Below are 12,430 nucleotides of genomic sequence, written 5' to 3'. Positions count from 1 at the left end.
GAAGCGAGATGACCTTTTGGAAATATTGGATGAGTAAGGTTGATGAGCAATGTGAGAAGAGGTAGGCTACAAGTCATTTGTGTTATTGGGGATATTGTGATCTATGACTGCTTGTGAATTGATAGGAGGTATATGTGAATGAGAGGAAGAAGGGATGTCATAGATGGACATGGGTATCACAAGTTTAGGAAATGGATCGATCATGTCAGAAGAATGAGGGATCGATTGAAATGGAAATATGTGCTCGTGGAATATAACATCCCTGGATATGAAAAAGGTTTTGGACTGAATATCATACAACTTGTATCCTTTAATTCCAGGGGATATCCTACAAATACACAAGTAGTGGCTCTAGGTTGAAATTTTGTTCGATTGGAGGGTAATGTAGAGGCAAAGCACAAACTACCAAACACTTTGAAGTGATGATAATTGACAGGAGCATTGTACAGTAGGTTATATGGGCATTGATTTTGTAAAACAGATGAAGGAGTTCTATTGATAATGAATGTTGCAATTAAGATACATTCAGTCCAGAATTGAATGGGAACTTTTGCTTGAAAATAAAGTGATCTGGCCACATTAAGCAAATGTTGGTGTTTTCTCTCAACCACGGAATTTTGTTCAGGTCTTTCGACACATGAAAACTGGTGAATAACTCCCTTGGAATGGAAGAAATCAACAAATTTTAACTCTGGTGCATTGTCTGATCTGAACATCTTTATCCCTTTGTGAAATTGAGTTTCAATCATTTTAAAAAATCTGGGAATGATGCTACTGACTTCTGACTTGTGTTTCATGAGATATACCCACGTGAAACGAGTACTGTCATCTACTAAAGTAAGGAAGTATCTGTGTCCAGAATGTGATGCAACATGGTATGGTCCCCATGTGTCACAGTGTACTAAATCAAAGGCATTTGTAGAAAAATGGTTGTTGCAGACAAATGATAGCCTTCTTTGCTTTGCCAATGGACAAACATTACAAGGGATTGAATTATGATCCTTACTTTGATCAAACTTTAAACCCAAAGAGTCTTTCAACAGTGCTAATTTTTTAAAAGACAAATGTCCTAATCTGTGATGCCAAGTATTGGCGTTCACTTTATTTACAACTGAGGAAACAGAAACACAAACTTTATCAATCGAAAGATTTCTACTATGAGTTGGAAATGAATCCAATGCTGTTGCACTAATGATGTAAAGACCAGCACTTCTCCTACCCTTGCCAATCATCTTCTGGTTGTGTGTATCCTGAATATCACACTCATTAGCAAAAAATCTGATAGTAATATTCGAATCCTTGGTCAATGAACTTACTGACATCAGATTGAATTTAAAGTCTGGCACATATAGTACATCTTCAAGCATCAGATTATTGCTAAACTTCACAATCCCAACAAAACTGATAGGTATTTTCTTATGATTTGGTAAGGTAACATACACATTCTCAATCAATTTCATAGAGTAAAAGGCAAACTTGCTGAAGCATATATGGCTAGTTGCCCCAGAATCCATAACCCAGTGCTTAGGAGAATTTAGACATGGGTTAAGTGCAATAGAAAAACAAGTACCTTAGACTTGATTAGTATGTTCATCATTTTCAGTGTTGGTTTTTGCAGAAGTCAGATGGTTGCCCAGCATATTCATCAATTGTTGATATTGGGTATGGTTCAAGGAATGCATGAAATCTTCTGCATTTGTGTGTGCTTGTTCTGACTTGTTCGCAAATACCACTTGATTAGCAGCAATATGTTGTGGCTGATTGTCCACTTGATCAGTAAAGTTGGATCTCTGCTTCACCTTATACCCAGGAGGATACCCATGCAGTTTATAGCATTTATCCACCGAGTGCCCTGCAAGTTTGCAATAAGTGCAATTGGTTTTTCTTTCTTCTCAAATTTGTGCTGTCCTAAGCTGCCTTTCTTTGGATCGATTTTGGCATAGAACGCCATTGAGTCTCCAGTGTTGGAGATACCAGCATTAATGCTTATATTGCGCTGGTGTTCTTCTTGAGATACAAGGGAAAATACCTTGTTGATGGAAGGCATTGGGTCCATAAGTAGTAGTTGACCCCTAACTTGTGCAAATGTATCATTCAACCCCATCAAGAAACTCATGACATACTCCATCTGGTAATGTTCTGAGAGCTTCTTATTTCCACCGCAAGAACATTTTCCACAAGAGCATATTGGTCTATAGTTGCTTAATTATTCCCAAATTGTTTTCAATTTAGTGAAATACACACCCACAGATAATTGCCCCTGAGTGAGGTTCATCAGCTCACGCCTTAATTGGAATATACGAGGCCCATTCCTTTGTTGAAACCTTTCCTTCAAATCGATCCATATATCATGGGCAGATTCAAAATAAATCACACTTGCAAAAATTTCTTTCGAAACTGAATTCAGTATCCACGAAATGACTATATTGTTGTTTCGAATCCAATTGCTGACCTGATCATCACTGTTGTCAGGTTTGGCTATTGACCCATCAATAAAGCCGATTTTATTCTTCACAGAGAGAGCAATCATCATGGCTCGACTCCATGAAGAATAGTTATCACCAGTAAGGAGTTGTGACACAAGCACAAGTCCCGGATTATCAGAATGATGGAGGTAATACGGGCTGGAGATATCATCAATTGCGGTGGAATTGCTAGTTGATGATGGGGAATTAATTTGATCAGTAGCTGACGCCATATCAAATCAACTACAAATTGATCAGGAAGAAAGGAAGAGAGAGCAATTATCATTGCTCTGATACCATATTGAAGAAAGGAAGAGGAATAAAATCCATTGTATTCTTCACATTAACTTGCATCTATACAATAGGGTATAAATAGAAGAAGAAAATGAACAAACTAAAAACAAACTCTAACAAACTGTAACAAAAAGAATGTGAATGAAAATGACGTGGCTAAACAAACTATTCTAGCTTCCAATAACATTCAGTCCTTAGCTCCAGCTGTAATCCTTGCTGCCTTGCTAGATTCTGTTATCAGGAGAGTTCGATACAGAGGTGAAGACTGATTCTCGAGAGACTATTGCCTTTATTACTAAAATATGATCGATATTTCCATGGGAAGAACATCTTGTTTCATTTCTGACACGCTCTTATTGTTGGTTTTTAGGGTTTGTTGGCTAAGTTGAAGTTTCACGTAAGCTATAAGGGTAAAGGTGTCAGCAAGCTGCAAGCCCCTTCAACAGGTATGCCAAGCTTTCATAATAGTAGAAGTGATCTTTGACCATGTTTGCTAAGCTTAGAAGTTACTTGTGTATTAACGTTTTTTACTTGACATGTTTAACGAGGGTTTTCGAAAACTTCATTTTTTTTTTTTTTGGGCAAAACCTTGCAGGTTCTTACGAATAGTTTGCAGTATTTTTTGAGGAGACCGGCCACGGAAGATTCTAGCTTTTGATACATCAATCTGTTGATCGCACATTTCAGAATCAGAACTCCTGAGAATCAATTGACGCGAACAATTACTTTAAAGTGGCAATGCTATATGAAGTTTTACAAAAAAAATTATAATGGTTTTTCATTGTTGGTAGCTGTATCTGGAAAAGGACACGTCGACTCATCAATAACAAACGGAGTCTTTATTTCAATAAATTTGGAATTGACGACGTGAACAATTTTTGCTACTTAGTTCCGTTTATTGCTACATTTACTGATAGATCCCAAATAATTGGTGCCTGTCATCTTTCATCAACAGAGTTACACTATGCACACTGGTGATTAAAAAGATGAGGCTAAAATTTCTTCCACATTTTTGGCATTTTTTTTCTGACAAGACCACTCATGTCTGTAATTGATGGAGGGTGAAATGAGATAAGATGATAATTATGGAGATTTATGGTCCACTGGCTGAGGACGAAATGACAAGGGCATTTTCATGGTACAAACCTCGCTTGGAACATCGTACTAAACTATGTAATATTTATTTATTTTTTCAAATTGGATTTGATTCCCTAAGCCAACCTAAGTAAAACATTATTATTTTTATCATTCTTCATTAACGTTGTATTTCATTAGTTTCTTCGACTTATTTAGAACAAAATGACGATTTATTGAGTAGGAGATATTTCTCAATCAATGTCGATCTAACAACTCCCGTCGGAGATATATTATGCGTAGACATGAATCTTAAGCAATTACTATACATCGTTTGACAAATAATCTACTGGTTGGAAAAGTTAGGACAAGAATCTCTTTTGGTTGGTAAGAGTAGAATAGAAACTAGGAAAGAACATGGAACTTGGGAGGTTTTATTTTACCTTTACAAACTCATACCATCTATGATTCATCGAGTCTATTGACATTGACAATAATAGACTTTGTCTTATTATTTGAAAATTTTGTACAAATATTTCAACTCTGTAATGGCATTTTATGGGTTTAATATACAATTTTGATTGTGATAGCGACAATATAATATGATTAATATAACGACACATTTTTGAGATTATATTATTTAGTATGGGAATAAAGACGATAAGGGTCTCAAATTTAAGTCTCGACACTATCTGCGTTGAAAAAATTATGAATTAATAAACTCTTCTAGTTTCTAACTCCTTAATTTTAGACAATAGGATTCAATAGGTTTCTTCAATTTCTTAAATTGACTCGTTGAATCAAATAAAATTAGAGTTTGAATGTACGAAAAAATATTTATAAAAAAAAAAAAACGAAGTTACGTTTGAAGTATATAATTTAGTCTAATAAGAGGAGCCAAACATGTCTTAAATTTCATATATTGACAAAATTGCAAGAAAGAAAGATCTATTCAAAACAGTATCATAATTTAGGTGAGTTTTTGTTAATTTTATCTGTTTTTGGGTCCCAATAATTAAAAAAAAAAGGACAAAAATAACGTACATGATTTCCACTCCCATGTGCTCTTTGCTAACAAAAGACTACATTTCGATATAGAATTGCCCAAAATTAGCTTGTTTAGAAAAAAAATAATAATAAAATAAAATTAGATTTCATTATAATTTGAAGTCATGAGCACAATAAAAAAATTGTACATGTATTTCAAGTCACATATATTGAGCACAATAAAAAAAAAAAAAAAATGTACATGTATTTCAAATAAAGTTTTATCTAAAAAGAGGTCTGTTGGTGAGTTTTAAAAAATAAGAACAGAAAATTTGATCTTTTATAGCTAAAATGGGTCATCCAAGACTTCAATGACAAGAATGTAAACGAGTATGGAAATATACATTAAACACCTCATGCTTAGATAGGGAGATGTGACAACTAGATATATATGATAGCGAAATTAGTAGGATTAATCTAAAAAAAAAAATGAAAAAATGGTTGTCACTCGATTACAACTACATTTCATATTAGTCATCAAACTTCTTTCAAAATGGTTGCTAAAGTTTGAAACTGTTCGGTTTTGCTCGCTAAGTTAAATTCCATTATTTTTTTTTTTTAACTTAACATCTAACATTGAACAATTGACGTCACATTAAATTGTCATGTAATCAAATCATTGTTAACCTCAAAAAATATACCTCCAACGTAGCTAATAAATCTCAAGACCTCTCACTTTCAAACAAGTCGTATTCCTGCACACTAAGACAAACCGTTAGCCATACGTTACCTTTTTTGGTGAGGGTGGAGCCGGCCACTTGCACTCCAACAATCAAGTCAGCTTGGGAAGAAGTATATGATTGTCAGAGAGCTTATAACGTGAGCCCCTAATGCGAAAAGGATTTGTATTGAGAGTAAAATAGAGAATATAGAGAAAGCAAAGTTATAATATAAAAGTCTAAATTTGCATTGCTTCCCAAATGACACTAAGTGTGAGCTTTTATAGTGTGAGACAGTTAGTGAGAATCATTAGATGAGAAGACACGTGGCCTCATCCATGTGGGTTACCTTCCCATCTTGAGCATCAATCAATCCCTAACTCTTAATGCTAGTACCAACTCTTTTTCCATAAGTTGTAGAGTATACTTGACTAAGTAGGTTGGTAGTGGCGGCGGTGGCAAAGGGTTGTCACATCAGTCACTTCATTAGATCCATTTTCTAAAGATCTTCTGCTTGGTCCTTTCTTTAGTTTCCCTTGGCCTCGCACCTTGTTTGAGAGGCCCAGCCTTAAGAATTCGGCCACCACATAGGTTTCTCCCATGGGGGTTCGGCCACGAGATTTTGCCGTTTGTTTTGCATACATGGGGCCAACTGCCGATTATGTGCCTTATGTTGTAAAAGGCGTAACTATAATTCCCGAAATCCAGGTGTGGATATTTATATAATCCGTGGACTTGAAAGTTAGGAGAAGGAAAAAAGATCGTGAAATACTACAATTATCCTATGCAATGCAACGTCATATCAACTTAGAACTGGAAATATTTTCATGTTTAGGGAAACATCTTGCCAAATTCTCTTTAGGAATAGCACAAGCCGTTAGAACTTAGGACAAGAATCTGTGTTAAGAGTAAAATTATAGGCTATTTTAAACTTGGAACTTTGGAGGGTGTCTTTTGGCAACTTATATAATATGGGTAGTTGGATTCCAACTTGCGAAAAATTTATCGAACATGTTCAAATAATCTTATATTTTCTCGTGACAAAAAAAAAAGAGACATTAGGGTTTAGTAGTGGATTTAATTTGTCTACGAACATTTTAACTCCATAAAAAATATCACAAGATTTTACTCATTTTAAGTGAATAAATTTAATTGTTGATCATGGCATTTGAGTTTGCCCTTGATATTAATAATTTCCCGTGTTTATGAGTTTCAAAATATTTTAAATTTATTATATCATTTTCCTAGTTCGTTTCTAAGGCGAGCAATGTCTCCATCCCAACAAAAAGAGTTAGAAGATTAGGTATAGTAAAACTTCTACACATTAATAGTCATGAAATAAAATAGAAATGCATTAGTTACTTGTCAATTTTTTTTATCTCATACTTAGATAATACTATACATTTTACAAAGTAACAAACAACAATTGAACTTTGTTTATTTCTTTAAAAATGTCTAGTACAAATTTAAACAATACATAGTGATACCAATATCTTCAATGTAAAAACAATGAATCACTAAGAATTGTGGTTAATTTACTTTTATATCGTCAACATGTTATTTTAAATGTATATTGTGTTGAACCAACCTTTAAAAATTCGCATACATAAATGTCTTTGAATTAATGATTTGATTCAATTTCTTTCTTTTTTTTATTATTTATTTGAAGTTGTATTATTTCGTCCATATATAGAAGGTATGATTGTCTAGAAGGTATTCTAATTCAAAAATATTAGACGACATAATTATTCTAATTTAACAAAATGAATGGAGAATGCACAAGAACCCCGTGTTTAACATGATAATTCCTACCAAATTGGCACTTGTCAAAACAACACGATTTCTACACTTGGGCATCTAAAGAGCAGGGGCGGACCTACTCAAGGCCAAGTGGGGTCAGCCACCCTAACTAAATTTCCAAAAACCTTCAAATTGACATTTTTAATCACTCATACCATGAGAACTAAAAGCATTTTCAATGCAAAAATGTGAATCGTTATACATGTGACAAATAAAATGAAAAGGGAGAGAATAGCATCTCCATTGAATTTGTTAATTACACTATTTGTGGACCTAACATACGACATAGTAATTAGTATATAGAGAAATCGTGGAGACAAATTCTGAAAATTAAATGGAGGTTGTCCAGTACACCCTCACGTTACGCTAGATATTCTTCAATTTTTTTTTTTCCTTATGATGTAAATATTTTCGGATTTTGTAACATGTTTTCAAAGAGATGCACTATATTTAATCAACCCTGGCCACGTCATAAATTTGCCTCAAAACATAGAGCCTGTTTGATGATTCTCATCTATTGGAAAAAAAAAAAAAAAGAGTTTTGAACAGTATTTTTAGAAAAAATGTGTGATAAAAAAGTGAAGAAAATTTTTAGTGTACTTGTAAAATATTTTATTGCGTGAATATATTGTTAAAAATAATTTTGTAGCAGAATGTTAAAATAAATTAAGTCCGTGTTTGGTGAAGATTAAAATCAGATTTCTAGTAGGTTTTGATAGAAATTTGTGAAGTATATGATTTATAAGTTGTGGGACTTATAAAATATGTAGTTGAAATAAATTATTGACTTGGACTAATACCAAACGAGATCTAAAGTACGTCAAACAGTAGTAACAACACCAAATTGGAGAGAGTCCGATAGTAGGTGAAAATGTGGCCGTCTGTTCGGCCGTCAATAAACGGCGTCCGTCACTGTTTTGGGTAGGTAAAGCCTACGTGGAAAAGTCTAAGTATTTAAAAAGTCAAATCCATCAAATCTCTCAAAATTACCTACCCCTGTGGACCCTGTCCCTACACTACTCAAATACCAAGTCTTTCTCTATCTCACCAACCGCACCCAAATTATCTAATTACGAAAATAAAGCAAACAAATCCACTAATTTACCCTTGGAACAACCCATAATTCCCATCATGTCCACTTCACCAACCCCCCGCCCCCCCTTTATCTTCACCAAAACGCACCCATATTTATATTCCTACACATTGAACATTCATTTTCAGGATCAAAACATCCTTATTTTCTTCGAAATTCTCCTAAAATTTTTATAGATTTCCATTAATGGAGACCAAAAAAATGCAAGAAGAAACAATATTCAGATCAAAACTACCGGATATTTACATCCCTAAACACCTCCCATTGCATTCATATTGCTTTGAGAACATTTCCCAGTTCAGTTCACGTCCATGTTTGATCAATGGAGCTACTGATGAGGTCTACACGTACACCGAAGTCGAGCTTATATCGCGAAAAGTTGCTTCCGGTCTTAACAAGATTGGCATACAACAAGGTGAAACCATCATGATTTTGCTTCCGAACTCACCTGAATTCGTTTTCGCATTCCTCGGCGCTTCGTATCGTGGTGCCTTATCGACTATGGCCAACCCATTTTTCAAGCCGGCTGAGGTCGTGAAGCAAGCAAAGGCATCGAACGCTAAGCTTATAATAACACAAGGATGTTACGTGGAAAAAGTTAAAGAGTACGCATTAGAGAATTGTGTGAAAGTAATGTGTATAGACGAGGCGCCGGAGGGTTGTTTGCCGTTTTCAGACCTAACTAAGGCCGATGAAAATGACATGCCGGCTGTTAAGATTAACCCCGATGATGTTGTGGCGCTGCCGTACTCCTCCGGGACGACCGGGCTGCCGAAGGGAGTTATGCTTACACATAAGGGACTTGTTACAAGTGTGGCACAACAAGTTGATGGGGAGAATCCAAATTTGTACATCCATAGTGAGGATGTAATGCTGTGTGTCTTGCCACTGTTTCACATATACTCATTGAATTCTGTGCTGCTATGTGGATTGAGGGTTGGTTCAGCGATTCTGATTATGCAGAAATTTGATATTGTTCCATTTTTAGAGTTGATACAAAAATACAAGGTGACAATTGGACCCTTCGTGCCTCCGATTGTGTTAGCCATTGCTAAGAGTCCGTTGGTCGATAAATATGATCTTTCGTCGATCCGGATGGTGATGTCCGGAGCGGCACCGCTAGGCCGGGAGCTTGAAGATGCCGTTCGGAGCAAGTTTTCAAAGGCCAAGCTTGGTCAGGTACGTTACGTCTTGTCATAATTATGTTTTTACTCTCATAATTCTTGCTTGTATTATCAATCTTATTTATGCATTTATTATATTTACTTTGCATTAAAATCATTCAATTGCATGATAGTTTTGACTTTGAGAAAGAGAGAGATCTTGTAATAAATAAAATTAAAAATTATACTATTAAAGTAAGGTGTTCACGCGATGAGAAAGAGAGATCTTGTAATAAATAAAATTAAAAATTATACTATTAAAGTAAGGTGTTCACGCGATGAGAAAGAGAGATCTTGTAATAAATAAAATTAAAAAGTACACTATTAAAGTAAGATGTTCACACGAGGAAAACTGTTTAATAACTAACCTTTTTTCTTTTTCCTTTTTCCTTTATGAGCACAATTATATATGATTGAAATGAAAATTTACTGTGTAAGTAATATTGGGAATTGAATTGCAGGGTTATGGAATGACTGAAGCTGGGCCAGTCTTGGCTATGTGCTTGGCCTTTGCCAAAGAACCTTTTGAAATTAAATCTGGGGCATGTGGTACCGTTGTTAGAAATGCTGAGATGAAGATCGTAGACACAGAAACTGGTGCTTCTCTCCTACGAAACGACCGCGGAGAAATTTGCATTAGAGGTGATCAAATCATGAAAGGTATGTCTACTCAATATTATATAAATCATTTATAATTACAACAACACATGTTAATTTTGATTTACGTCTCTTTTTAAAAGTACATTATGATCGTCCATGCGAGTGCGTGTGGACTCGTGTCCATCAAGAATGTGGATGTTTTTATCATCCTCACTCCCATCAGTTTTTTTACCTGCCAATTATTGAATTATCAACTTATAAGTGATTGTGTCACACATCACGATTTTGTAAAATTAAAGATTGAGAAAAATATGGAGTTGGTGGCACTGCACCAGTATTAGTTCAACAAGTGGTTAACATATAAAATGGCTTTTAGTCAATTAGCTTACCTACCCTAGGGTAAAGTCCAAAAATCAATTATACTAAGCATGATTACGAGTTTACTTAATTCCTAAGAATATAAGCCTTCCTTTGACAACTTAATAAATAATTTATAACTAGAAATAATAAGAGGAATCATACCGAATCTCACAAAATTTTTAAATATTAATGAGTAATAGTTATAAACGTGTGGTTGAAATGAAAAAATATTGAGTTAATTGTTTCAATGGTCATTGAACTTAAGTTCATGTCTTTGATTGATCATTGAAATTTAAAATATCGAGTTTTGGTTACTGAACTTAAGTCTATGTCTTCGATTGCTCACTGAAGTTTAAAATGTCGAGTTTTGACCACTGAATTTTGAAAAATATTGTACATTACTCATTATAAACTCGATATTTTTCAAAGTTTAGCAACTATGTTAGCTCTCTCTCTCTCTCTCTCTCTCTCTCTCTCTCTCTCCTGGATCGTGCAGTGTTTTGTCGAACTGATTACCTAGTATATGATTTACAGGTTATCTGAATGATCCAGAAGCCACAGAAAGAACAATAGACAAGGAAGGGTGGTTGCATACAGGTGATATAGGGTTCATTGATGCTGATGATGAGCTCTTCATTGTTGATCGTTTGAAGGAAATTATCAAATACAAAGGTTTTCAAGTTGCACCAGCTGAAATTGAAGCCCTTTTACTCAACCATCCCAAAATTTCTGATGCAGCGGTTGTCCCGTATGTTCTTAATTTTCCAATATGAATTTGCTCGACTTAAAGAGAAGTGAAAATTTTGGATTATAATTAATTTTGCATGTTTATCAGAATGAAAGATGAGGAAGCAGGAGAAGTTCCAGTTGCTTTTGTTGTTAAGTCAAATGGATCCAACATCACTGAGGATGAAATTAAGCAGTTCGTTTCAAAACAGGTCGGTTTATCTAAAAACTTAACATCACCGTGGATGGCAACTGACAAGTGACGATCTTATTCTTATCGCATATTTATCTAGTTTAGTATTCTTGTTCAATTCTTAAACATGATCGATAAATACATTGGTCATAAAATGCATGAAATTTTCGAGTAATTTAACATGTTAGGATGTCATGCAGGTGATCTTCTATAAGAGAGTAAACCGTGTGTTCTTCATTGACGCCATTCCCAAGTCTCCGTCGGGAAAAATACTGAGAAAGGACTTGAGAGCAAGATTAGCCGCGGGTGTTCCCAATTGAGTCTCCCACAGTCCAGCCCAGTCTGGCCAGCATCGTAGCCGAAAGTCAATAACAGAAGCGAAAAATGCATCAATCTCTCTTATTAATTTGTTAATTGTTTCCCATTTTGCGAAGAACAGTTAAATGCTTGTAAATTTATATAAATGTGTAAGGATTTGAACTACAGAGACAAGGATACATATATTACATATATATATATATATAGAAACAAAATGAATGAAAATCACGAAATACGTCAACAACGAATTTGAGGTTTGAACACGGGATCGTTGTCCTCAAACTATATTTGCCCCTTCTCGGGATTGAAGGAGATGCTTAAGGGTTTTGGCAAACGGTTTGTAGGATTATATCAAACATTGTAAAGGATTTAACACTAAAACACAAGTGCAATCCTCCAAAACTTTAAGAACACAAAGGAAGATCTTGAATATGAATGTCAATCAATAGTTTGATTCAATATGGAATGATATATGGATCTCAAGATGTTTTCAATAATTCTAATAATGTTTGTATTGATCATTCCTCACCTAATTATAGGTCTCAATCAATGCATTACAAATTGGTGCCAAAACAAGATGAAAAGTGGCAACTTTTAATCCAAAACGGCTTCCAAATTTCAAATTGAAAAATCAGCCA

At 34.7% G+C, this 12,430-nt stretch overlaps 1 protein-coding gene across 1 annotated transcript; it reads left to right on the top strand.

Moving 5' to 3' along the window:
- Positions 1-8,541: 8,541 nt before the first annotated feature.
- Positions 8,542-11,984, top strand: LOC111405191 (4-coumarate--CoA ligase 1-like). The gene is made up of 5 exons (XM_023033966.1): positions 8,542-9,611; positions 10,057-10,255; positions 11,090-11,303; positions 11,391-11,493; positions 11,675-11,984. The coding sequence occupies exons 1-5, from the start codon at positions 8,619-8,621 to the stop codon at positions 11,792-11,794; spliced, it is 1,629 nt and encodes a 542-aa protein (XP_022889734.1). The 5' UTR covers positions 8,542-8,618; the 3' UTR covers positions 11,795-11,984.
- The last annotated feature ends 446 nt before the right edge of the window (positions 11,985-12,430 follow it).

This window comes from Olea europaea, chromosome 12 (assembly GCF_002742605.1).
Source record: "Olea europaea var. sylvestris chromosome 12, O_europaea_v1, whole genome shotgun sequence".
Classification (NCBI taxonomy): domain Eukaryota; kingdom Viridiplantae; phylum Streptophyta; class Magnoliopsida; order Lamiales; family Oleaceae; genus Olea; species Olea europaea.
The sequence above is the reverse complement of the archived record's forward strand: the minus strand, read 5'-3'. Positions and strand labels throughout refer to the sequence as shown.

Excerpts from the sequence above, each read along its gene's own strand:
- LOC111405191 (XM_023033966.1), top strand. The coding sequence starts at position 8,619 with ATGGAGACCAAAAAAATGCAAGAAGAAACAATATTCAGATCAAAACTA. Across the intron at positions 9,612-10,056 it reads CAAAGGCCAAGCTTGGTCAG|GGTTATGGAATGACTGAAGC; the intron begins GTACGTTACGTC and ends ATTGAATTGCAG. Across the intron at positions 11,304-11,390 it reads TCTGATGCAGCGGTTGTCCC|AATGAAAGATGAGGAAGCAG; the intron begins GTATGTTCTTAA and ends CATGTTTATCAG.